A 25,484-nucleotide genomic window follows, 5' to 3' on the forward strand; every position below is an offset into this window, starting at 1 on the left:
TCCTTCCTTCTGTCCTTCCTTCCTTCCTTCCATCCTTCCTTCTTTGCTTCCTTCCTTCCCTCCTTCTTTACTTTGCCCCTCCCTCCCTTTCTCTGTCCTTCCATCCTTCCTTCTTTCCTTCCTTTGTTCCTCTCTTCCTTTTTCTTTCCTTCCTTGCTTCCTTCCTTCTTTGCTTCCTTCCTTCTTTCCTTCCTTGTTTCCTCCTTCCCTTACTCCCTATCTCTATCCTTCTCTGCTTCCTTCATTTTTCCTCCCTTTGTCCCTGCTTCCCTTTCTCTGTCCTTCCTTGCCTCCTTCCTCCCTTCCTTCCTTCTTTCCTTCCTTCCTTCTTTCATCCTCCCGCCCTTTCTCTGTTCTTCCTTCCTTCCTTCCTCCCTTCCTTCCTTCTTTCCTTCATCCCTCCCTCCCTTTCGTTCTGCTCCTTCCTTCTGTCCTTCCGTCCTTCCTTCTTTGCTTCCTTCCTTCCTACTTTCCTGCGTCACTCCCTTTCTCTGTCCTTCCTTCCCTCCTTCCTTCCTTTTTCCCTCTCTCCCTTTTAATTTCTTTCTTTTCTTCCATCCTTTTTCCCATCCTCCCTTTCTATATCCTTCTTTCCTTCCTTTGTTCTTCCTTCATTTCTCCCACTCTCCCATTCTCTTTCTTTCCTTCATTTCTTCCTTCCTTCGGTCCATCCTTCCCTCATTCCATCATCCCTCCATCCCTTTCTCTTTCCTTCCTTCCTTCCTTCCTTCCTTCCTTCCTTCCTTCCTTCCTTCCTTCCTTTATCCCTCTCTCCCTTTCTTTTTCCGTCCTTCCTTCCTTCTTTCCTTCATCCCTCGCTCCCTTTCTTTGTACTTCCTTCCTTGTTTCTTTCCTTCTTTCCTCCCTCCCTTTCTCTGGGCTTCCTTCCTTCCTTTTGTTGTCCCTCTCTCCCTTTTTCATACCTTCCTTCCTTCTTTGCTTCCTTCCTTCCTTTATCCATCTTCCCTTTTTCTTTCTTTCATTTCTTCCTTCCTTCCCCTGTCCTTCCTCCCTCCCTTCCCCCTTCCTCCCTCTCTCCCTTTCTCTTTCTTTCCTTCCTTCCTTCCTTGCTTCCTACTTTCCGTCTTTCCTTTGTCCCTCTCTCACTTTCTCCCCCTTCCTTCCGTCCTTCCAGCCTTCCTTCTTTCCTCCCTTTCTCTGTCCTTCCTTCCCTCATTCCTCCCTTCCTTCCTTCTTTCCATCATCCCTCCCTCCCTTTCGTTCTGTTCCTTCCTTCCGTCCTTCTATCCTTCCTTCTTTGCTTCCTTTCTTCTTTACTTCGCCCCTTCCCTCCCTTCCTCTGTCCTTTGTCCCTCTCTCCCTTTTTCCTTCCTTCCTTCCTTCCTTCCTTCCTCCCTCCCTCCCCCTCTTTCTCTGTACTTCCTTCCGTCCTTCCTTCTTTCCTCCCTTTCTGTCCTTCCCTCCGTCCTTCCTTTTCCCCTCTCTCCTTTTTTCTTTCTTTCTTTAATTCCATCCTTTTTTCCTCCCTCCCTCCTTCTTTCCTTCCTTCTTCCTTCGTTTCTCCCACTCTCCCATTCTCTTTCTTTCCTTCATTCCTTCCTTCCTTCCTAACATCCATCCTTTCTTCCTCCCTGTCTGTCCTTCCTTTCCTCCTTTCCTTTTTTCCTCCCTCCCTTTCCCTATCCTCCCTCCCTCCCTCCTTTTCTCTGTCCTTCCTTCATCCCTCCCTCCCTTTCTCTGTTGTTACTTCCTTCCTTAGCCCCTCCCTCCCTCTGCCCTCCCTCCCTCCCTTCCTTCCTTCCTTCCTTCCTTCCTTCCTTCCTTCCTCCGTCCGTTTCTCTGTCCTTCTCTCCTTCCTCCCTTTGTCCCTGCCTCCCTTTCTCTGTCCTTCATTAATTCTAATAAAATGCTCAATGTCAACTTTGTCTTCTTTACCCTTTTTATACAGTTGTTTATAATAATTCTGGAAACATCTTCCTATGTCCACATGGTTCTCAAAGACTTTCCTTCTGATACAATATTTGTGGTCGTACTTTGTTTTTCTCTTTTTTAATTGCCAAGCTAAAATTTTCCCGCATTTATTTGCAGATTCAAAGTTCCTTTGTCTCATCCTCCTTAATTTCCATTCTATTTCCTGATTAATAATCTGTGAATATTGAGTTTGTAAAGCTTTAATTTCCTTTTGTGTCTGCAAATTCTTTGGGTTGCCTCTAAGGGTCTTCACTTTATCTTTTAGTTGGTCCAAAATTTTATCCTTTTTCTCATTCTGTATCTTTCTCCTAATTGAATTTTGTTGAATGAGGAATCCTCTCATTACTGCTTTACTGGCGTCCCAAATAACTCTTGTTTCCACTCCTTGGTTCATATTAATTTCAAAATAATCCCTTAGGGCTTTTTGGGCTTTATTTACAATTTGTTCACTCCTCAACAAGTCATCATTCATTCTCCATCTGAAGGAACCCTGTAAGAACATTTTCAATTCCATAAAAACTGGGTTGTGGTCTGAGCAGGTTTTAGGACAAATTTCTGTTTTTGATACTTTAGGAACCAAGTCTCTGGATATCCATAAATAATTGATTCTCAAAAATGATTAATTTGCATCTGAATAGAATGTGTAGGCTTTTTCAGTTGGATTTCTAACTCTCCATATATCCGACATGTCAAATTTATCAGTTATTAAAAAAAAAAGTCTTAGGTAGTCTGCCAGCATTCAGTATTTTCTGTATCTGATTTCTGTCCATTAAAGTGGATGCCACTCCATTCAGATCTCCCATTAAAATTAATTTATAATCAAAATGTTCCAAGAGACTTGTTTCCAAATTCTTAAAGAATTCTGCTTTGCCATCATTAGGTGCATAGATTCCCAGTAACAAATATTTATCGCCTTGTGCTGTAATATCCACTGCAATGTATCTTCCCTCCTCGTCCTTGAAAATCAATTTTGGATTCCATTTTTCTTTGACATAGAAAACCACTCCTCTTTTTTCACTTTGTCTGATGAGATAAATTCTTGACCAAGTTTCTTATTGGATAAAATTTTTCTATGTAGCCTTGTAATATGTGTTTCCTGAAAACAAATTACATCCAAATTCTGCTTTGCCAAAACATGGTAAACCTGCCTCCTTTTCTGAGGAGACTTGAAGCCATTTACATTCCAAGAATAAATTCTCAAAGCCATAATGATAAATTAGGGGGTCACCGCTCCCACCCCTGGCAGCTGTGGGCTTTCCAATCCAAGTTCAACCGAGTACTTTTGCAGAAATCTGTCTTTCTCTCCAACCATCCTAATTCTTTGCTTTCTTCCTCCATATTTGAAGGAGAGACCCTCTGGGAATTCCCACCTGAAGAAAATATTTGTTCCTCCTCAAAATGTTGGCCAAATCTGTGTAAATTAGATCTCAGGCTCAGGAAGTGTCTAGGGATATCTTTAAAGAGGACGATGGCTTTGTCCTGAATTTTCAAACTTTTTTCGTAATGCAGCCCCAAAATGGTGTCTCTGTTCTTTGGTCTTGAAGACCACTATACAATCATAGGTAATTTTTGAATCTTTTTTGGGGCCAAATCTATAGACCTTTTCTATCCACAAACCAACTTCTTCCTTTTTCAAGTCGCACCACGCCACAAATTGATCTGTCAACCACTCCCTGAGTTGATCTTCTTGAGTTGATCTTCTTTCTGTTGAGGGACACCTCTCAATCTTAGATGGGTTTCCCGTTCCTTCATCTGAAGAAATGCAATCAAATTTGAATTTTCATATTGTAATCTTTCCAAATCAGTGACTCTAACTGTCTCAAGCTGTGTCAACCTTGTCTCATGAGTTGTAACCTCAGTCTTCACCTCTTTCAACTCCGCACTTAAATCTTCAAACTTTTTATTCCTCTGTATTACGATTTGTATTATCTTAAATTTCAGACAACAGTTGCCTTACAGAGTCCTCAGAAGCTGCACTTCTAGAGCTTCTTACTGCTCCCTTGTCTGTTTTATCAGCACACATAGTTGCTCAGGAATTTCAAGGTCAATCCCACAATAGGCGGGGGGGAAAGAGAAAAACAGCTTCCCAAGACAATCCCACAGGAGTCAGTTTCAGGTAGGCAGCAGCCTCCCAGATCCTTATTACTGAAAGGCAGACTGTAAAAAAAAATAATTCTCAATCCCTTTTGGTGTTTGAAAGGCAGTTCTGGAGGTACCAGATACTTTTTGCTACTTAAAAGCAAGTCCAAACAGCGGCAGGATACAGTGTGTCAAAGTCACTTGAAACGAAAGTTGATTGTTTCCTCTTCCATTGTGATGTCACAATGGAGTCTAGCCTTTCCCTACCAGGAGGTCCTCTGCAGAATGAAGGAGCCTCTTTGATTTAGTACACAGTCCCACAGGGTTCTTAAAGTTAGAAATTTTTTTCCTCCCCTTTGCCCTGAAGAAGGAGGGTTTTAGGATTTACTTGAAAACTTTCAAACAGTCTTTTCCCACTTAGTGCTTCGGTCCACAGTAACCGACTCTCCTTTGATTCAGCAGAAGGGATCGAACTCCGTTTTTAAATACCTTTCTGGTCCAAAAAATAATCTGATTTAAGCTTTAACTTTTACTCACAGTTCCAAATTTTCTTTATTCTTTTTGGGAGGAATTGGCCACTCACAATCGCCAAACTCGGAGCTTTGCACTGTGAAGAAAGTGAGTCATTTCCGCTGTGCTGCGTCTCCAACCCCACTTGCTCTCGGGGCTCTTTATGAGCTTACCCGGGAGTGGGGGAGTCGGCAAAAGGCACCCACCGGAACACCAGGTCCACAGAACACTCGATCTGAGGTTTTTTGGGGGGCACCGCGTCGCTCTTGCGGTCTCCCCTTGCTTCACTGCGCTGGGGCTTTTTCAGCCAAAAGAACTCCTGTCTACCATTACCGGGCTACCAACCAGAAGTGCTCTCCTTCCCATTTCTGTCCTTCCTTCGTTCTTTCCATGCTTCCTTCCTTCTTTCCATGCTTCCTTCATCCCTCCCTCTTTTTCTCTGTCCTTCCTTCCTTCTTTGCTTCCTTCCTCTTTCCCTTCCTCCCTTTCTCTATCCTTCTCCCCTTCCTTCCTCCCTCCCTTTGTCCCTCCCTTTCTCTGTACTTCCTTCCTCCTTACTTCCCTTTCTTTGTCCTTTCCACCTTCCTTCCTTTCTCCTTTTATTCTTTCTTTACTTCAGTCCTTCCTCCCTCCCTCCCTCCCTCCCTCCCTCCTTTTCTCCCTTCCTTTCTCTGTCCTTCCTTCCTTCCCTCCTTCCTTCCTCCCTTCCTTCATCCCTCCCTCCCTTTCTCTGTACTTCCTTCCTTCTGTCCTTCTTTACTTCGTCCATTCCTCCCTTCCTCTGCCTTTCCTTCCTTCCTTCCTTCCTTCCTTCCTCCGTCCCTCTTGTTAGGATATTTCCGTTCCACCTTAAGAGAGAGCAGGCTTGTGAGTCACAGAGTCTGCATATTTCCTATTCTCAGGATGTTTATGTTTGCTATTGCTTTCGTTTTTTCTCTGCTCTGCGCCAGAACACGCTGGCAGGCACTCATGTTTGTTCTTTGTTCTGACCAACGCTGAATAAACATTCTAAATGATACCCTCCTGAGTGCAACTTTTGCTGTGTGAATTCTGCTGACAGAGTGTGCACCAGCCCAAGAATGTGGCAATCTGTTTCTGAGGCTTGGTGTCGCTAATTGCTGATACTGCACGTCCACGGGAGGTCGATGGATCGTCCGGCAGCCAGCTTGGGGGCTCAGATGGACTTTATCTCCCTGGCAGTATCCCAACACCTCTTTTTCTCTGTCCTTCCCTCCTTCCTTCCTTCTTTCCTTCCTCTGTCCTTTCTTCCCTGCCTCACTCCTTGCTTTCTTCCTTCTTTCCTCCCTCCCTTTCTCTGTCCTTCCTTCCTTCCTTTGTTCGTCTCTCCATCTTTCTTTCCTTCCTTCCTTCCTTCCTTCCTTCCTTTGTCCTTCTCTACCTTTCTCCCTCCTTCCTTCCTTTCTCTGTCCTTCCCTCCCTCCTTCCTTCCTTCCTTCCTTCTTTCCTCCCTCACTCCCTTTCTCCTATCATTCCTTTGTTCCCCTGCCTTCCTTTGTCACTCTCTCCCTTTTTCTTTCTTGCTTTACTTCCGTACTTCCTTGCTTGCTTCTTTCCATCTTTCCTTTGTCCCTCCCTCCCTCCTTCCTTCCTCTCTTTTCCTGTCCTTCCTTCTTTGCTTCCTTCCTTCCTTCTTTGCTTCCTTCCTTCCTTCTTTACTTCATCCATTCCTCCCTTCTTCTGTCCTTCCTTCCTTCCTTCCTTCCTTCCTTCCTTCCTTTGTCCCTCTCTCCCTATTTCATTCCTTCCTTCCTTTCTTTTTTCCTCCCTCCCTTTCTCTGTCCTTCATTCCTTAATCCCTCCCTCCATCTCTCCCTCCCTTTCTGGTCTTCCCTCCCTCCCTCCCTCCCTCCTTCCTTCCTTCCTTCCTTCCTTCCTTCCTTCCTTCCTTCCTTCTGTGCTTCATTCCTTCCTTTCCCCTCCCTTCCTCCCTTTCTCTATCCTTCCTTCCCTCCCTCCTTCCTTGCTTCCTCCCCTCCTTCTGTCTTTCCTCCCTCCCTTTCTCTGTCCTTCCTTCCTTCCTTGGTTTCTCCCACTCTCCCATTCTCTCTCTTTCCTTCCCTTTTCCCTTCGGTCGTCCCTCTCTGTCCTTCCTTCCCTCCCTCCCTCCCTCCCTCCCTCCCTCCCTTTTTCTTTCCTTCCTTCCTCCCTCCCTCCCTCCCTCCCTCCCTCCCTCCCATTCTGTCCTTCCTTCCTTCCTTCCTTCCTTCCTTCCTTCCTTCCTTCCTTCCTTCCTTTGTCCATCTCTCCCTTTCTCTTTCTTTCTTTCCTTCCTCCCTTCCTCCCTCGATTCCTTCCTTCTTTCTTTCCTTCCTCACTCCCTTCTCTGTCCTTCCTTCCTTCCTTCCTCTTTCTCTCTTCTACCTTCCTTCTTTCCTAAGTCCCTCCCTCCCTTTCTATATCCTTTCTTCCCTCATTCCTCCCTTCCTTCTTTCCTTCATCACTCCCTCCCTTTCTCTGATGTTCCTTCCTTCCGTCCTCCCTTTCTCTGTCCTTCCTTCCTTCCTTCGCTTCCTTCTTTGCTTCCTTCCTTCCCTCTTTCCTTCAGCCCTCCCTCCTTTTCTCTATCCTATCTTCCTTCCTTCCATCCATCCTTCCTTCCTTCTTTGCTTGCTTCCTTCTTTCCTTCCTCCCTTCTCTCTTTCCTTCCTCTCTTATTTCTTTCCTTCGTCCTTCCCTCCCGTTTTCAGTCCTTCCTTCCTTCCTTCCTTTTCTCCTTCCTTCCTTCCTTTATCCCACTCTCCTTTTCTCTTTCCATGCTTCCTTCCTTCTTTCTTTCGTTGCTTCCTCTGTCCTTCCTTCTTACTTCCTGCCATCCTTCCTTCCTTTGTCCCTCTCTCCCTTTTTCTTTCCTTCCTTCAGTCCTTCCTTATTTCCTCCCTCCCTTTGTCTGTCCTTCCTTCCTTCCTTCCTTCCTTCCTTCCTTCCTTCCCTCCCTCTTTCCTTCTTCCCTCCCTTCCTTCCTCCGTCTCTCCATTTTTCTTTCTTTCCTTCTTTCTTTCCTCCCTCCCATTCTCTGTCCTTCCTTCCTCCCTCCCTCCCTCCCTTTACCCCTCTCTCCGTTTCTCTTACCTTCCTTCCTTCCTTCTTTCCTTCGTTCCTTCTTTCTTTCTTTCCTCCCTCCCTCCCTTTCTCTGTCCTTCCTTTCGTCCTCCGTCCCTCCCTTTCTCTATCCTTCCTTCCTTCCTTCCTTCCTTCCTTCCTTCCTTCCTTCCTTCCTTCCTTTGTCCCGTTCTCCCTTTCTCTGTACTTCCTTCCTTCGTTCTTTCTTTCCTTCCTTCCTTCCTTCCTTTGTCCCGCTCTCCCTTTCCTTCCTTCCTTCTTTCCTTCTTTCTTCCCTTCCTTTCTCTTTCCTTCCTTTTTTCCTTCCTTCCTTTTTTCCTTCCTTCCTTCCTTCCTTCCTTCCTCCCTCTCTCCCTTTCTCTGTACTTCCTTCCTTCCTTCGTTCTTTCTTTCCTTCCTTCCTTCCTTTGCCGCGCTCTCCCTTTCCTTCCTTCCTTCTTTCCTTCTTCCCTTCCTTTCTCTTTCTTTCCTTCCTTCCTTCCTTCCTTCCTTCCTTCCTTCCTTCCTTCCTTTTTTCCTTCCTTTGTCCCTCCCTCCCTTTTTCTGTCCTTCCTTCCTTCCTTTGTCCCTCTCTCCCTTTCTCTTTCCTTCCTTCCTTCCTTCCTTCTTTCCTCCCTCCCTTCTTCTGTTCTTCCTTCCTTCCTTTGTCCCGCTCTCCCTTCTTTCCTCCCTCCTAAATTTTACTAGGATGGACGGGGAAAGTGACCCCAGGGTCATATAGCCCACCCCGCTTGCCAGAGCTCTCCTTCCTCCCCGCCCAGGTCGTTCAACGGACCCACTACCAAGGCATGCGATGCCTTTTTCGGGTCAGCTTCTATCCCAAAGACCCCGTTGAGCTGCTGCAGCAAGACGCCGCTGCCTTCGAATACCTCTACATCCAGGTCAGCGGTGTGTGTATGAATGTGTGGTTAGAGGGTCCCAATCCTTCCTTCCTTTCTAGTTGGCTGCTCTGCCTAGTGGTCCTCACTGCCCCTCCAAGGTGTGGGGTATAAATTAATTGTTATTATTAATTATTGTTATTATTATTATTATTTATTATTATTATTATTATTATTATTATTATTATTATTATTATTATTTTATTTTGCTGTGGGTAAGCACTAGACCCTGCTTCCAGCTCACTAGTGTTCTCAGCCCCCCCCCCCACTCTAACCACTAGGCACTGCTTCCCAGCCCCCTGCTCTCAGCTCTAGGTGATGTTTCTCCTTCCCCCTCCAGAGCCGCAACGACATCATCCGGGAGCGGTTTGGCACCCACCCCGATCCGGATTCGCTTCTGATCCTGACAGCTCTACACATCTACATCACTGTCTCGGCTGCCCGTCCCAGCCACAAGGTGGCACTCAGAAACGTCGAGTGAGTGAGTTCCAGGGGGAACACTGAGGGTCATCCAGACCAATCTGTTCCCTCACCCAGGACAGCAAACTGTCATTCCTTCTTTCTTTCCTCCCTCCCTCCCCCCCTTCTGTTCTTCCTCCCTCTCTCCCTTTCTCTGTCCTTCCTTCCTTCCTTCCTTCCTTCCTTGAGAGCCAGTGTGGTGTAGTGGTTAAGAGCGGTAGTCTCGTAATCTGGTGAACTGGGTTCGCGTCTCCGCTCCTCCACATGCAGCTGCTGGGTGACCTTGGGCTAGTCACACTTCTCTGAAGTCTCTCAGCCCCACTCACCTCACAGAGTGTTTGTTGTGGGGGAGGAAGGGAAAGGAGAATGTTAGCCGCTTTGAGACTCCTTCCGGTAGTAATAAAACAGGATATCAAATCCAAACTCTGGATTTGAAGGAAGAATAGAGAAAGAAATGAGGGAAACAAGAAAGAAAGAACAAAGAAAGGGATGGAGGGAGGGAGGGAGGAAGGACAGAGAAAGGGAGGGAGGGAGGATAGAGAAAGGGAGGGAGGAATGAAGGAAAGAAAGAAGGAAGGAAACAAGGAAGGAAGAACAGAGGAAGGAAGGTAGGCGGGAAGGAAGTTGGAGTGCGTGCCTTTCCTCTTTCTCCCCAGGAAGGAGTGGGGTCTGGAGCCCTTCTTGCCTCCCTCTCTGTTGCCGGCAACCAAGGACAAGCTCCTGCACCGGTCGCTCTCGCATCAGCTGAAGGCACAGCAGCGGCGCAGCAGCCAGGTGGGACCCTAACCCCCGAGGTGGGACCCTAACCCCGCCTCAAACCCGGGGTCAGGCTGGATGACCCCAGGGGTCCCCCGATTCTCTCCTCGCAGGTCTCCCCCACCCGGGCCAAGCTCCAGTACCTGCGCCTCCTCGACCGGCTACCAACCTTCTCCGGCGTCATCTTCCAGACCGTCGGGATGGTAGGGGTTCTGGGTTCTGGTTTGGTTTCGGTTTCCTGGCTCAGATTCTGGTGCCAGGTTCTGTTTTCTGGTTCCTAGTTCTGGGTTCGTATTCTGTGTTCCAGTTTCCAGTTTTGGTTTCCAGTTCCTGGTTCTGGTTTCCAGTTCGGTTCGGTTAGGGTTCCGGGCTCAGATTCTGGTTTCAGTTCCCGTTCCTGGATTCTGGTTCTAGGTTCTGGTTTCCGGTTCTGGTTTCCAGTTCAGTTTGGTTAGGGTTCCGGGCTTGGATTCTGGTTCCAGGTTCTGGTTCCTGGTTCAGTTCTGGTTCTGGGTTTGTATTCTGGGTTCCAGGTTCAAGTATGACTACTTTGACTTTCGTAGGACGGCCAAGACGCGGCGCCCACCATTCTGGTGGGCCCCCGCCATGGCGTGAGCCACGTCATTGACCTCCACACCAACTTGACCACCGTCCTGTGCGAATTCAGCCAGATCAGCAGAGTCCAACTCTTCCGGGAGAACCTGGGCGTAGCAAGGGTGGAGACTCGCATCGTGGACGCCAAGGTGAGCAGGCTGGAGGGCCATCTAGGGGCCATTCCGTCACTTGGATTTTCTTTTTCTAAAAAAAATAATAATCAGATTTTTGAAATTTTCAATCACATTTTTTCTATTTCAATCACATTTTTATGCACAGATTTTTTATTTAAACAGATTTTTTCTATTTAAAGCACATTTTTAAAAAATTCTGATTCTTTCGATTTATATAGGATTCTTTCGATTTAATTCAGATTTTGATTTAAATCGGATTTTTATGATTTAGATCAGATTTTTTTCATTTAAAACAGATTTTTCATTTAAATAATACAGTGGTACCTCGGGTTAAGTACTTAATTCGTTCTGGAGGTCCGTTCTTAACCTGAAACTGTTCTTAACCTGAAGTACCACTTTAGCTAATGGGGCGTCCTGCAGCCACCGTGCCGCCAGAGCACGATTTCTGTTCCCATCCTGAAGCAAAGTTCTTAACCCGAGGTACTATTTCTGGGTTCACAGAGTCTGTAACCTGAAGCACATGTAACCTTAAGCGTATGTAACCCGAGGTACCACTGTATTTGGGTTTTACTATGATGAGAATAATAACATAGTAATAAACTAGAATATTGTATGGTCCTATTATTCCATTAATAATAATGATAAATATGTTATGATTTTATGATTCCAATACTACTTCTCTCCCCAGCCACTGGTGCTTCTGATGGAGTGGCCGGAAGCCACCAATTTTGCTGGCCTCATTTCCGGCTACTGCCACCTACTGGCCAACTCCAGGAAGACGCTTTTCCTGGTCGCACCGCCTCCCATGACCAAGGCAGGTATGTTTCCAAGCAAGGGAAATTCCAAGCAGCCGAGATGCCGGATTTTTCTGGAGGGGATGAAATTCCGGATTGAGGGAAGCCAGCCTGGGTCCCTGTTGTTGTTGTTGTTGTTGTTGTTGTTGTTGTTATATTTGCTCTTACATTTCTCCAACAAAATAGGGACAACCTTAATAAAAACAACAACAACAATAACACCCTTACATTTCTCCTATGAAAATAGGTGTATCCTAAATAACAACAACAAAACAACATTAATGCTTTTACATTTCTCCGCTGAGCATAGAGACGTAAGTAATAACAACAACAAAACAACAATTTTACTCTTTCATTTCTCCTATGAAAATAGGAACACTCTAAATAACAGCAACAATAACAGCAATAACAAGAAAACAACAACAATCATGCTTTTACATTTCTCCGCTGAGAATGGAGATGTCAATAACAACAACAACAGAAAATATGAATGCCCTGTGGACAAACGGGAGATTCCGGGTTCGAATCAAGCCCCAGGACAGCTTCTTTCCATCCTGGGTGAAGAGAGTTGGACTATACAACACCAGAGCCCCTTCCCCGTCAACCAAACTCACCCTCCGCTTGCTCTCTCTCCTTTTCCAGGCAGAGAGAAGGAGGCTGGGAACCGTAGCGCTGGCAGCAACCGCACCGCTGCGCCGGCAGAACTGCCGCGGCGCCACCACCCCGACCTCAACCAGAACCGTATCTTTGGCTATGAGGAAACCCGGCCCAGGACCAAATCGGACCCTGTGCTGAAACTCCCGGGCGCCGAGGGTGAGGACTGCGGTGCCCAGCGCACCCGAACCCGCTCAGTGGACGGTCCTGGACGGAGCCTCGGCTGTGCTGGCCTGGACCTGACGGTGCTGCCACTGCCGGGTAGCGAGAGCGACGAGGATGAACCTGGCGCTGCCCCAGCCATCGCGGCACCGCCACCTGGCTTCGGCGACAACAGCTCTGACGAGGACGACGCCCGGTGCCGGCGGGCGGCACCAAGTGAGGACGGTGGACGCCAGCTCCCGGTGACCTTCGTCCAGGCAGCCTCACCAGGGTCCCGGACGGTCCGGGAACGAGCCCAGGATCTCGACGAGGCGCTGGTGTCCAACCTGCAGGCCCTGGAAGCCCTGGCGGAGGCGGAGAACAGGCTGCTGGTGCCGGCAACAGGTATTAAAGAGGGCGTCGAGCCCACCCCCTGGGATAGAGATTAGGAATAGGGTTATTATTATTATTATTGGGATTAGGGATAAGGGTTCAAGATAGGGATAGTAATTAGGATTAGCGTTATTATTATTATTGGGGTTAGGGATAAGGGTTAGAGATAGCGATAGATGGACTATATGGAACTGGCTGAAATGACTGGCAGAATTCGAGATTTGGGTGAAGAGACAACGGAAGAAGATTGGAAAAAATTTAAGGACTATTTGCAAAAACAATATAAGTTGTATGAATGTTAAGAATCTGCATGTTTTGGAATTTAGCTCCTGCAACTAGATTGGGAAAATAGGAAGACAAGTTATAATTAAGAAAAAGTCAAAATTTAAGGTTATTATATTTTTTATTTTAAGGCATAAACACTGGATAAAAGGTACTTTAAATTCAGAAGTAAGATATTTTGAAAGATATAAATAAGATACGAAACAAGGTAATAATTTGCTGATATGTTTTATTGTAAAGAACGCAGGGCGAGGGAGGTGTGGGGAAGTCCAGCTAACAATTTAAAAATGTATTTTAGAAGTTGGAGTATTATTCTTTTTTTCTTCTTTTTTCTTCTGTAAACTGAAAATGCAATAAAAATGTTTTTTTTTAAAAAAAAAAAAAGGAGAGGGAACCTGGAAGGTAAAAAAAAAGAAAAAAAAGAGATAGCGATAGGAGTTAGGGACAGGGATTAGGGATAGCGTTGTTATTCAACATCCTAACGCTCCCCCCCCCGTGTGGTTTCTCCAGATCTCATCGTCCTGGCTACCCTTGACCCCGACTGCAGCCGTGACGCCGACGCTTCCCCGAACACCACCTACTTCCTGGCGCAGGGGGTCAACCGGGACGGCTTCCTGGCCCAGAAGGAGCTAGCTTTCTGCTTGCGAGGCTGCGGGGCGCCCACTTCACCAGCGAAGACCGGGAGGTCCTCGCCAGTGCAGTTCGCCGAGGCCGAACCAAGTCCCAGCACCCAGGCTTGCCCCTCAAACCCCAAACCCGAGCATCCCCAGAAGGAGACAGAGAGCTGCCAGGCGCCGGCAGAGAGGATTCGGAGATATGCTATGGTTCCCCCGCCCTGGGAAGCACCTGATCTCGAACTCGAGGCGCTGCAAGGAGAGGACCCAGATGTCCCGGCGCACCCGCAGGTACCCCGGCCAGCGTTCCACTTCCATAAGTTCTTCTCCGCGACGTTCCTGGCGCGGCTCAAACAGGAGACGGACGAGCGCCGGGTGCAGCTCCGCAAATTAAAGCAGTTCGAGCTGGAGTTTCTGGAGCAGCTCCTGAAGGGTCCGGCGCCGGGGGGCTGTGTCTGCCCGGCGGGTGCCGGCCCTGTGCCGACAGCACCCAGTGTGTTGCAGTGCAACTGTCGAGGGAGGGAGAGTTGCCCACAGCGGGTGGCGCAAGTCCAGAGTAGCCCGGAGCTGAGAGACACGGAAAAGAGCGCCTCCTGTCTGGGCACCGAGTGTGTGGTGGCGGCAGCGGCCCGCTACAAGAAGCTATGGCGCCATACCGGTGTGGAAGGGGCCATTCCAGAAGAGGGCAATCCGGCGCTGGATAAGCACCTGACGCCGTGTTTCCCGGAGGAAGTGTGCCCACGGCAACTGGCGCCGGGTGGAGAAGGCTGCTGCTTGGTTCCCTCCTGCTTCTCGGCGCGGGCAGTCAACGAGGCTGACGAGCTGTGCTACTCAGTGCTGCCAATCCCAGACGCCATGTCCCAGACACAGGAGATCCATTTGCAGGTGGCGTCAAACCTTGAGCGCATCCAGGAGCTGCGCGGCCGGGAGTACGCCTTCCCCGGTGGGTTCTCGGCGGTGAGGCTCGACGCTGAGCGGCTGCTGAGCGCCCTGCAGCAGTGTGCGGCGGCAGAGCCAGGGGGAAACGGGGTGCTGGCGCCAGATGAGGGGTGGCAGGAGCTGGCGCTGGCCTTCAGAGAGCTGAGGGCCGCCTGCCAGCAGGTGGCGAGCACTGAGAAGAGCCCGGCGCAGCTGCTGCCAGCTGTCGCCATGAGCTTCCGGGTGCTGGTGCGGTTGGCGGAGACAGTGGCGGGGGCGGCAGGCAAAGAGGCGTGGCGGCGGATGCTGCTGGCCCAGGTGGAGGAGGTGGCGAGGAACTACACAGCCCTGGTGAGGGCAGCGGAGGAGTCGGCAGCCAGGCAAGCGGGCGAGGAGCCGGGCGCCCATTGACGGGACCGGCGGCCCACCGAGAGGATGTTCAGGGAAATGTGACGAGGGGGCCGTTCTCGCTGAGGTGTCCAGGGCTTTGTCTGTGGACCCCAGCGGTCATCTAGTCCAACCCCCCCCCCCAGCTCTGAAAGCCAGGAGGCGGTCGGGTGACCTCACCCGTCCCAAGGATTGGCAAAGGAAGGAAAGAAGGAAGGACAGAGAAAGGGAGGGAGGACGAAGGAACAAAGGAAAGAAAGAAGGAAGGAAGAAGAGAGAAAGGAAGGAAGAAGAGAGAAAGGGAGGGAGGGAGGGAGGGAGGGAGGAAGGAAACGGGGAAGAATGGAAAAATGGAGGGAGGGATGAAGGAAGGAAGGAAGGAAGGAAGGAAGGAAGGAAGGAAGGAAGGGACGAAGGAAGGAAGGAAGGGAGGGAGGGAGGGAGGGAGGGAGGGAGGGAGGGAGGAAGGAAGGAAAAATGGAGGGAGGGAGGGACGAAGGAAGGAAGGAAAAATGGAGGGAGGGAGGGACGAAGGAAAGGAGAAAGCCGGGAGACAGTCAGATGACTCCACCCATTGCAATGATTGGCACTGGTGTGGCCTTGCCCGGGGTTGGACTGGATGACCATTGGGGTTCCCCCTGGACACAGAGAACCTCCCTTTTTTTACATGCCTGTATATATTATTCATAATAAAGACTATATATGTATAGATATATGGAAATTACATTGTCTATGTAGAAAGATGTGAAACGTATATGCAAATTTATGCCAATACACAAATCTTCATATCGATCTTGTGTTTGTGACATCTCTCGCCCCCTAAAAAATTAATAATAATATTTTAAAATATGGACTGTTCCTAAACAATATTAATTAATATTAATCCATAATGATGTTGGTTAATAGTAATATATGATGATATTAGTGTGGACTATTAATTAATTTTAATTAATCAAAGCAAGTAATATTAAGTAATATTAAGTAGCAAATAATAATAATTGATATTAATATTAATTAATAATGTTAATTTAGAAATGCAGACCTAATTCGAGTCCTTCCGTGACTCTTATTTCTTTATGAAATGTGGGGGAAATAAATAATAGTACAAACATAAAAATGTAACAACAACAATATCAACCGCAATAATATCATTTTATTGTTTGTATTTTCCCATCTGAGAGGATTACCTGAAAATAATCACAGTTCTTCCTTGATTTATTTCTTTATGAAATGGGTGGGATATAAATCATACAGATCCGGAACACCTTGGAATATGTATGTTTTGGTCCCCGAATTTAACAACAACAACAACAAATTTATTATTTGGCCTGGGTTGCCCCAAAGCCATCATAGTTCTTCCTTGATTCATTTTTTATTTCTTTATGAAATGGGTGGGATAGAAATAACAGCAATAATATATCATATAATAATATAATACAAATAAAGATAATTATAAAAATGCTAATAATCACTAATAATGATGAGATACGATGAAACAATAACATTAAATTTAAAAATAAAGGAATTCACCTAACATTAGAGAAGGAAGGCCTGGGGGAAAACTTGTTTTTTCCTGTTATTCCCCGGGGAAAATTGGGAAAAAAACAGTTTGACATAGTTTGAATATTCCACACACTCCTCCCCTCCCACATTTTTTATAGAAAAAAATCAGGGGGAAAACCTGGTTTTCCCCAGGCCTTCCCATCCCTACCCAAGAACTCTGGGCGGTTTGGGAAAGCTTCCGAGAATTGCAGCCAGGAGTCCTGCAGGCTCAGGTTTAAAGATGGGAAGGCCTGGAGGGGGGAAAAAGAAAATTGGGGGGAGGGAACAGTTTTTTGGGGGTCGGTTATGGTGGGGGGTTTTAAGCCTTTGCCCCCCAGAAAAAATGAAAAAAAATAAAACCCAGCCAGAGGGGTGGTGTATAAATAAATTATTATAATTATTTAATAAAAACCTGGTTTTTTACACTTATCCCACACTTCTTCCCAGCCACTCTGGGCAGCCCCCAACATAATAATAATAATAATAATAACCCTAATCCCTGTCCCTAACCCTTATCCCTATCTCGGGTCTGGGTAAAAGGCGGATCTACACGGATCCTCATGGACTATAAAAAACGGGGATCCAACACTTTGCCGCGCCGCAGCACCACAAAAACATGGATCTGAGGCACGGATCCTCATGAATTCATATGATTTTTATATTGAAACCAAATAAAAACACCATGATACTGTAGACCACATCTTAGTCTGTAGGCAGAAACAAAAAAATCACGCATCCACTGTTTCGTGGTGCCGCAATGGTGCAAAAACATGGTTAAAAAACACGGATCCTCATGAATCCTCATGATTTTTGCACTAGATCAGCCCAAACTCACCGTCAAATTACACATCATGTCCAGGGGCACAGCCTGCACTACAAAAATCACGGATCCACGGCTTCCTGGCCATACCGTGGCCCAAAAATGTGGTTTTGAAGCACGGATCTTCATGGATCCTCACGCTTTTTGCATTGGGCCAACCCAAACTCACTGTCAAATCACATATCATAGCCAGGGGCACAGCCTGCACCACAAAAAACTCAGATCCAAGCCTGCCTGGCCCAAAAACGTGGTTCCGAAGCATGGAGCTTCATGGATCCTCATGATTCTTGGACTCACAGCTGTCCATTGAGGCACAGGTCAAATCTGTATCCAGGGCAGCTGTTTACCAGCTCCATCTGGTACGTAGGCTGAGACCCTATCTGCCAGCAGACTGTCTCGCCAGAGTGGTACATGCTCTGGTTATCTCCCGCTTGGACTACTGCAATGCGCTCTACGTGGGGCTACCTTTGAAGGTGACCCGGAAACTACAACTAATCCAGAATGCGGCAGCTAGACTGGTGACTGAGAGCGGCCGCCGAGACCATATAACACCGGTCATGAAAGACCTACATTGGCTCCCAGTACGTTTCTGAACACAATTCAAAGTGTTGGTGCTGACCTTTAAAGCCCTAAACGGCCTCGGTCCAGTATATCTGAAGGAGCGTCTCCTCCCCCATCGTTCTGCCCGGACACTGAGGTCCAGCTCCGAGGGCCTTCTGGCGGTTCCCTCACTGCGAGAGGCCAAGTTACAGGGAACCAGGCAGAGGGCCTTCTCGGTAGTGGTGCCCGCCCTGTGGAACGCCCTCCCATCAGATGTCAAAGCGATAAACATCTACCTGACATTCAGAAGACATCTGAAGGCAGCCCTGTTCAGGGAAGTTTTTAATACGTGGTATTTTAGTGTATCTTTCATCTTTGTTGGAAGCCGCCCAGAGTGGCTGGGGAAACCCAGCCAGATGGGCGGGGTACAAATAATAAATTATCATTATCATTATCCGGGACAGGGCATCCGCCTTCTGGTTTTGGGAGCTAGGGATGTAGCGGATCCGGAACTGGAACCGGGAAAAGAACAACGCCCACCGGATCTGCGTTTGGTTCAGCTTGCGGGTGGTCTGGAGGTACTCCAGGTTCCGGTGGTCGGTTCTCACCTCCACCGGGTGTCGTGCCCCCTCAAGATGGTGGCGCCACCTTGATGGCCAGTAGTTCCCGCTCCCACACGGTATAGTTACGCTCCGCTGGGAGGAGCTGGCGGAAATAGAAGGCGCAGGGTAAGAGTGGCGCATCAGGTCCGTACTGCTGAGACAAGACGGCACTGAGAGCCATACTGGAGGCGTCGGTCTCTACCACAAAGGGTCGAGAGGGGTCAGGATGTTGCAAGATCGGCGCTCTCTGGAAACTGGCCTTCAACCCCTGAAATGCCTCCTCTGCCTCCTTGTCCCAGGAAAACGGCGTCTTGGGGCGCAGTAGCCGGGTCAACGGGGTGGTGCGATGAGCATAGTCTGCAATGAAGGTCCGGTAATAGTTGGCAAACCCCAGGAATCGCTGTAGGTCCTTGCGGTTCTGAAGTGCTGCCCAATCCCGAACCGCTGCCACCTTCCCAGGATCCATCTACACCCCATCTGGAGAGAGTCGGTGACCAAGGAAGTCCACTGACCGCTGATGGAACTCGCACTTGCTGAGCTTCGCATACAGGCGGTGCTCCCGCAAGCGCTGCAGCACGGTCCGGACATGACCCTCATGGCGAACCGGGTCACGGGAGAAAACCAGAATGTCATCCAAGTACACCGCCACGTACTTGTCTAGCAAGTCCTGGAACACGTGGTTGATGTACCGTTGGAACACAGCGGGCGCGTTGCACAATCCGAAGGGCATAACCAGGTATTCGAACTGCCCGTATCGGGTCCCAAATGCTGTCTTCCACTCATCCCCGGCTCGGATCCGAATTAAATTGTAGGCCCCCCTGTTCAGTTTCTGTTAATTGATTCTCATGAAAACTTACAGATTCTGGCTTCACACAATTAACTCAAGGCAGTGTCAATTTCTCTTGGCAGAAAGCCAAGGTCTGCTTGACCTAGAAACTACTTACTCTGATTGGTTAACGACCAGCACTCAACTCTGTTATCTAGGTATGCTAGCACAGTTTGGGGTGTGGTGTGTTAGGAGTAGAAGTGCTGTGTATGGTTGAGAGAGAGAGAGAGAGAGAGAGAGAGAGAGAGAGAGAGAGAGAGAAAGGATTTATTTTGCTTTGTTTTGTATGCAGAAACTCTGCTGGTTTCTTTTTCCTTTTAATAAATCCTGTAAATAGTTATTCTGAGTCTAGCTGACTAGTCATTTCCACCTCAACTAGCTTCTTTGCTGTGCAGGAAAACTCTGCTACGTTTGGGCTAAAGCCATTAGAGCTATGCCTGACACTTCAAAGTTCCAAGAGGTTATGGGTATTGTGCTGCCAGCCTGAGTTGTGGTGGTGTCAGCATCAACGGTGTTGGTTCCAGTAGTTCCAGAAGTTGTTGTTCCTGTTGGTGCAGCAGATGGACACTGGCTGGTTCCTGACTGCTGTGAGCTGGTGACGCAGTGGACACAAGGACAACAGCTGCTGCGTGCTAGTGCTGGGTGCAGTGGTTCCTGTTTTCTCTCTCGGTGGTCGTGAGTAGCTGGTTCCGGGTTCCAGGGACATCGCTCTCAAGATGGCCTCACAACCAGTTCAGATGGCTTTTGAGCGTCTGAATGACTCCAATTACTTGCTGTGGTCGGAACGCATGCAGGCAGTGCTGCAGAGGGATCGTCTCTGGCAAGTGGTGAGTAAGTTTCCTGCGAAGCCTGATGATGAAGACCTCGATAAAGACCAAAGAGCAAGGGCCACAATTGTCTTGGGGCTGGAAGATTCCCAGTTGCCGTATGTGAGGGGAATCAAGACAGCTAGAGGTGTGTGGCAAGCACTTAAAGAACTCCATGTACGTGAGACAGCGGTTTCCAAGCTGTTCATTCGCAAGGCATTGTACAAGGCAATGTTACAGCCTGGGGTTACAATGCAGGAACACCTACACAGTTTACAGTTAAAGTTTACTGCGCTACAGGAAAGAGACTGTGCGTTAGACCAGCAGGAGAAGGTGGCTATTATTTTGAGTTCTCTCCCAGAAAGCTGGGATAATTTAGTTTTGTCTCTAGAAGGCATGCAGGAGCGTGCTTTATCAGTCAGTTATGTTACTGGGCGTTTGATTGAAGAATGGCAGAAGAGGCAAGAAAGGTCGTTTGCTGCAGAGGCTTCTACAGGTGGGCGGTTTGGAAAGAGTTCTCATGCCGTGCCAGAGGTGAAGCAAAAGCAGCGTACCGGTGAGGAGTCAGCGTTTGCTGTTAGGCGTTGTTTCCGATGTGGGTCTTCAGCGCATCTAAAACGACAATGTCCGGAGTTGGTCAAGTCTCAGTGGCCGGTGCAGGAGCAGAGACGAGATCATCAGCAGCAGCAGCGTAAAAAGAAATTCTTCAAACGAAAACAGTCGGCTCAGCTGGTGACCGCCAAGGTCAAGATTGCTGATGAGAAACAAGCTGTCTGGGTGGTCGATTCGGGAGCGTCTCGGCACATCGTAAATTCAGATGAATTGTTTGTTTCCAAGAACTCAGCACAGCGCAGCCAGGTGGCTCTAGCAGACGGAAGTACTTCCAAAGTGATTTCGGGGGGTGCAGTTTTTGTTCCTTGTCTTCGTGAATGCCTGCAAAATGTACTTTGTGTGCCTTCATTAAGGAGCAATCTGATGTCTGTAGATTGTTTGCTAAAAGCTGGGTTTAAAGTGTATTTTGAAGGAGACAGTTGCATTATTAAGAAGGCTGGTGAGATTTTAGGCACTGCTAAGTCAGAGGGAGGCTTGTTTTGGCTTAAAGCAGGATCTCAAGTTGCAGCAGTAGTCAGTAAATCTCAGCCTGCAGTGAATAACAAAGCTATACATGACAACTGTGTGCACTTATTGCATAGGAAAATGGGGCATGCTTGCTGGAAAAGTGTACTAAAAATATCTGAATTGGCTGATGGGGGTAATTTAAAGAGTTGTAACAAGTACCTTGATTGTAATGTTTGTAAAAAGGTTAAAACCCACAGAGTCTCTTACCCCAGAAGTGACAGAGTTAGTGAGTCACCGCTACAGCTGGTTCACAGAGACGTAATTGGTCCATTTGCTGTAAGCAGGGGTGGATCGCGTTTTTCATTAACAATTGTGGATGACGCCACGCGTTACTCTTGGGTTTTTCCCATGAAGAATAAGGGTGACGTATTCACTAAGTTTAAAGGCTGGGTGGCATCTGTGGAAAGATTTCTGTCCATTAAACTTAGAAGGATTCAGACGGACAGAGGTGGCGAATTTATGTCAAATGCTTTTAGAGATTGGTTACAAAAGCGTGGCATTGGGCATAGAAAAACGAACGCTTTTTCCCCAGAGGAGAATGGCGTTGCAGAGCGAAAAAACAGATCTTTACAAAATATGATGTTTGCCATGCTTGAGGATGCTGATTTGCCCATGTCTTATTGGGGGGAGAGCATGCTCACCGCGTGTTATCTCCAAAATAGGCTCTTTCATCAAACAATAGGTACAACTCCGTACTTTAAATTGTTTCAGAAAAAAACCAAAATTGACCATTTGCATGTGTTTGGATCAAAAGCCTGGGTATTAATTCCAAAACAAATGAGAAAGAAGGGAGATCCTAAGACCAAACAGCTAGTGTTTGTGGGTTACCAGGAGCTGGGAAAAGGTTTCCACTTTGCTGAAGGGACAAATGGCATTGTGATCTCCAGGAATGCCAGTTTTTGTGAACATAGTGGCTGGGAGAGACTACATGCCAATACTGAGGTTTGGTTTGAACCTTCCCAGGAGCTTCATGACTCTGAAGGTAAACATAGAGAATCAGAGTCTGAGGGGGAGGAAAGTTCAGATAAGAGCTCTCAAGAAAGTGGAATTAGCCAGAGACCAGTTGCTAAGCAACAAAAGAGAGGTCGTAGTTCTGAGGAGGAAAGTGGGTCAGAAGAAAAAATTTCTCCCAGAAGATCTAAAAGACAAAACAAAGGAGTGCCCCCGGTGCGTTTTTCTCCAGATACTGCAAATGTGTTTAGTGTAATTGCAGAGCCCAAGAGTTTTCAGGAGGTGTGAAAGTTACCAAAAGAGGAGGCAGAGCTCTGGAAACAGGCAATGGAGGAAGAGATGTCCTCTCTGAATGAGCACAAGGTCTTTACACCAGTAGCAGCGCCTGAGGGGGCAAAGATTGTAGGCTGCAGGTGGGTGTACAAACTTAAACCACTGGTGACAGGAAAGTACAAATACAAAGCTCGTTTAGTGGCTCAAGGATACTCTCAGAGGCCTGGAAAAGATTATGACGAGATTTTTTCCCCTACTGCTAAGGGGGACAGTGTAAGGCTGATTCTAACGCTTGGAGCAAAGAGAAAACTCCTGTTAAACCATTTTGATATCCAGACTGCATATTTACATGCATCAATATCAGAAGACCTGTATCTAGCCGAACCGCCTGGTTATGAGACAGGTTCCAATAGAGTGTTGAAATTAAACAAAGCTCTATATGGTCTCAAACAGGCTGCAAGATCTTGGAACAAATGTTTCCATGAGGCCTTAGTGTCATTTGGTTTCAAGCAGAGTACAGCTGACAATTGTGTTTATGTACGTGGTACAGGCAATGATCAAGAGTTTTGTCTGATTTATGTAGATGTATGCTCGCAAAACAGATAAACAAACTAAAAGGTTTGCCAAGCAATTGTCCAGTAAGTTCAAAATGAAAGACTTAGGCCCGGTTAGGACATATCTAGGGTTGGAAGTGTGCTGGGCCCAAGATGGCAGCTGCCTAATTAGTCAGCAGAACAAAGTTAAACAACTACTGACTACATACAGGATGCAGGATTGCAAAGGGGCAGTGGTGCCTATGGATCCAGGTTTCATAAAAACACTTCATAGAGATGAGAGTCCTGAATTTGAACATCCTGATGTATATCATTCTGTAATTGGAAGTTTATTGTATCTAGCACAGTGGTCCAGACCTGATATTAGCTACGCAGTAGGCATATTAAGTAGATTGGTCTCAAAACCCACACTAAATGCCTGGAAAGGGGTAAAACAAGTTCTGAGATACCTCAAACAGACAATTGGCTATATGTTACAATTAAATTCTTCAGAGGATGAAACGTTGAGTTGCTACTGTGATAGTGACTGGGGAAATTTGCCAGATAGAAAATCTGTCACAGGACTAGTCATAATGGTCGGTGGAGCTTTAATCAGCTGGCGGTCACGCAAGCAAGACGTTGTAAGTGTGTCATCAACAGAATCAGAGTACGCCGCATTGAGTGAATTGTGCAACGAGGTGATTTATTTCAAGCATTTGTTAGCAGATTTAAATGTAAATTGTGGAGAACCAGTACGAGTTTACATTGATAATCAGGCTTGTATAACCTTAAGTAAAACAGAGGGTTTCAAATCACGTTCCAAACATATCTCTGTAAAATACCAAAATGTACGTTGCTGTGTACAAGACAATATAATCACATGTACTTATGTATCAAGTGAAGAAAATGTAGCAGATGTATTAACTAAACCATTGGCAAAGATAAAGAACAAGCAAATGTGCAAGGGTTTAGGTTTGCTGGAAAAATAATCTCCTACATAGGTGTTATTTGATGTTAATTGTCCAGCAGAATCTGTGAGGGGGTGTTCAGTTTCTGTTAATTGATTCTCATGAAAACTTACAGATTCTGGCTTCACACAATTAACTCAAGGCAGTGTCAATTTCTCTTGGCAGAAAGCCAAGGTCTGCTTGACCTAGAAACTACTTACTCTGATTGGTTAACGACCAGCACTCAACTCTGTTATCTAGGTATGCTAGCACAGTTTGGGGTGTGGTGTGTTAGGAGTAGAAGTGCTGTGTATGGTTAAGAGAGAGAGAGAGAGAGAGAGAGAGAAAGGATTTATTTTGCTTTGTTTTGTATGCAGAAACTCTGCTGGTTTCTTTTTCCTTTTAATAAATCCTGTAAATAGTTATTCTGAGTCTAGCTGACTAGTCATTTCCACCTCAACTAGCTTCTTTGCTGTGCAGGAAAACTCTGCTACGTTTGGGCTAAAGCCATTAGAGCTATGCCTGACACTTCAAAGTTCCAAGACCCCCGGAGGTCTAGCTTGGTGAACACCTGCGCCCCTTGCACCCGCTCCAGCAACTCCGAAATAAGGGGCAAGGGGTACCGGTCTGGGATGGTAATTTTGTTCAGGGCCCGGTAATCATGGCAAAGGCGAAGCTCCCAACATTTCTTCTTAACGAAGAGCACTGGCGCAGCGGTGGGCGAGGTAGAAGGCCTAATGAAACCACGCTCCAGGTTCTTGCGCAGGAAGTCCTGCAAAGCTTTGCGCTCTGGCTCTGTTAGAGAGTATAAGCGACTCACCGGAAGGGGCGCTCCGGGCTGGAGGTCTATGCCGCAGTCAAAAGACCGATGCGGCGGCAGCTGGTCTGCCCCCCGTTCCTCGAACACGTCGTGATAGTCCCGGTACTCAGTGGGGAGCGTTGATGCAGCCTCCTCAGTGGGCGCAGCTGCTAGCATCTCGGACTGAGCATGGGAACATGGGTCTGGGAAGTGCATAGTCCGTTTGACCCAGTCAATCTGCACATTGTGAGCCTCCAGCCAGTCCATCCCGAGCACCAGGGGGAACCGGGGCATGGAGGCAATGTCCAAAGTTCACACCTCCCGGTGAATGAATCAGCAGCATTCTGCTGGATGAAAGACTGGCTACTTCTTGAAAACACCGATATACTGGATTTGGAAGGGTTTAACAATGCGTTTGGGTGGCATGCATATTTGTGGTACGACAAGGTTAGAGCTCATAAAGCATTCAAGAACCCTATTGTCAGGAAAGCAGTTTTTAAGGCCCTGCCCCAGGATCCAAGGCCCTGCCCCAGTTCAGCCGGCCCTGGAGGCGGGGACGCCTGTGCAGGCTGGGATTCCTCCAGTTCAGCCTCTGAATCGGATTCCCAGGCCATCACACACAGATCCTCACGGATCTTAACGCTTTTTGCAGTGGGCCACCCCAAACTCACTGTCAAATCACACATCATGTCCATGGGCACAGCCTGCACCACTAAAAAACTGAGATCCACGGCTTCCTGGCCACTCCATGGCCCAAAAACGTGGTTTTGAATCACAAATCCTCACGGATCCTCATGCTTTTTGCATTGGGCCAACTCAAACTCACTGTCAAATCATATATCATAGCCAGGTTCACAGCCTGCACCACAAAAAACTCGGATCCACACTTGCCTGGCCGTACTGTGGCCCAAAAACGTGGTTCCGAAACATGGATCCTCATGGATTCTCATGATTTTTGCACTGGATCAGCCCAAAGTCACCATCAGATCAAACAACATGGCCATGGGCACAGCATCCACCACAAAAATCACAGATCCACAGCTTCATGGTGAAACCGTGCCCCCAAAACGTGGTTCCGAACCACGGATCCTCATGGAACTTCACGCTTTTTACATTGGGC

At 47.5% G+C, this 25,484-nt stretch overlaps 2 protein-coding genes across 2 annotated transcripts in view; both read left to right on the forward strand.

The window, feature by feature from the left end:
- LOC310835929 (FERM and PDZ domain-containing protein 3-like) overlaps positions 1-14,871 on the forward strand; it is a 61,202-nt gene extending 46,331 nt beyond the window's left edge. Inside the window, exons 9-16 of the mRNA XM_083720873.1 lie at positions 8,364-8,483; positions 8,821-8,957; positions 9,596-9,713; positions 9,809-9,898; positions 10,259-10,438; positions 11,112-11,241; positions 11,860-12,417; positions 13,198-14,871. Coding sequence (XP_083576999.1) covers positions 8,364-8,483; positions 8,821-8,957; positions 9,596-9,713; positions 9,809-9,898; positions 10,259-10,438; positions 11,112-11,241; positions 11,860-12,417; positions 13,198-14,630 — 2,766 coding nt within the window. The 3' untranslated portion in view covers positions 14,631-14,871. The remainder of the gene's footprint in view (positions 1-8,363; positions 8,484-8,820; positions 8,958-9,595; positions 9,714-9,808; positions 9,899-10,258; positions 10,439-11,111; positions 11,242-11,859; positions 12,418-13,197) is intronic.
- LOC310835955 (uncharacterized protein) overlaps positions 1-25,484 on the forward strand; it is a 158,108-nt gene that overhangs the window by 64,459 nt on the left and 68,165 nt on the right. The gene's annotated exons all lie outside the window — the stretch shown is intronic.

The sequence above is a fragment of the Podarcis gaigeae genome, assembly GCF_964106915.1.
Source record: "Podarcis gaigeae genome assembly, chromosome: W".
Classification (NCBI taxonomy): domain Eukaryota; kingdom Metazoa; phylum Chordata; class Lepidosauria; order Squamata; family Lacertidae; genus Podarcis; species Podarcis gaigeae.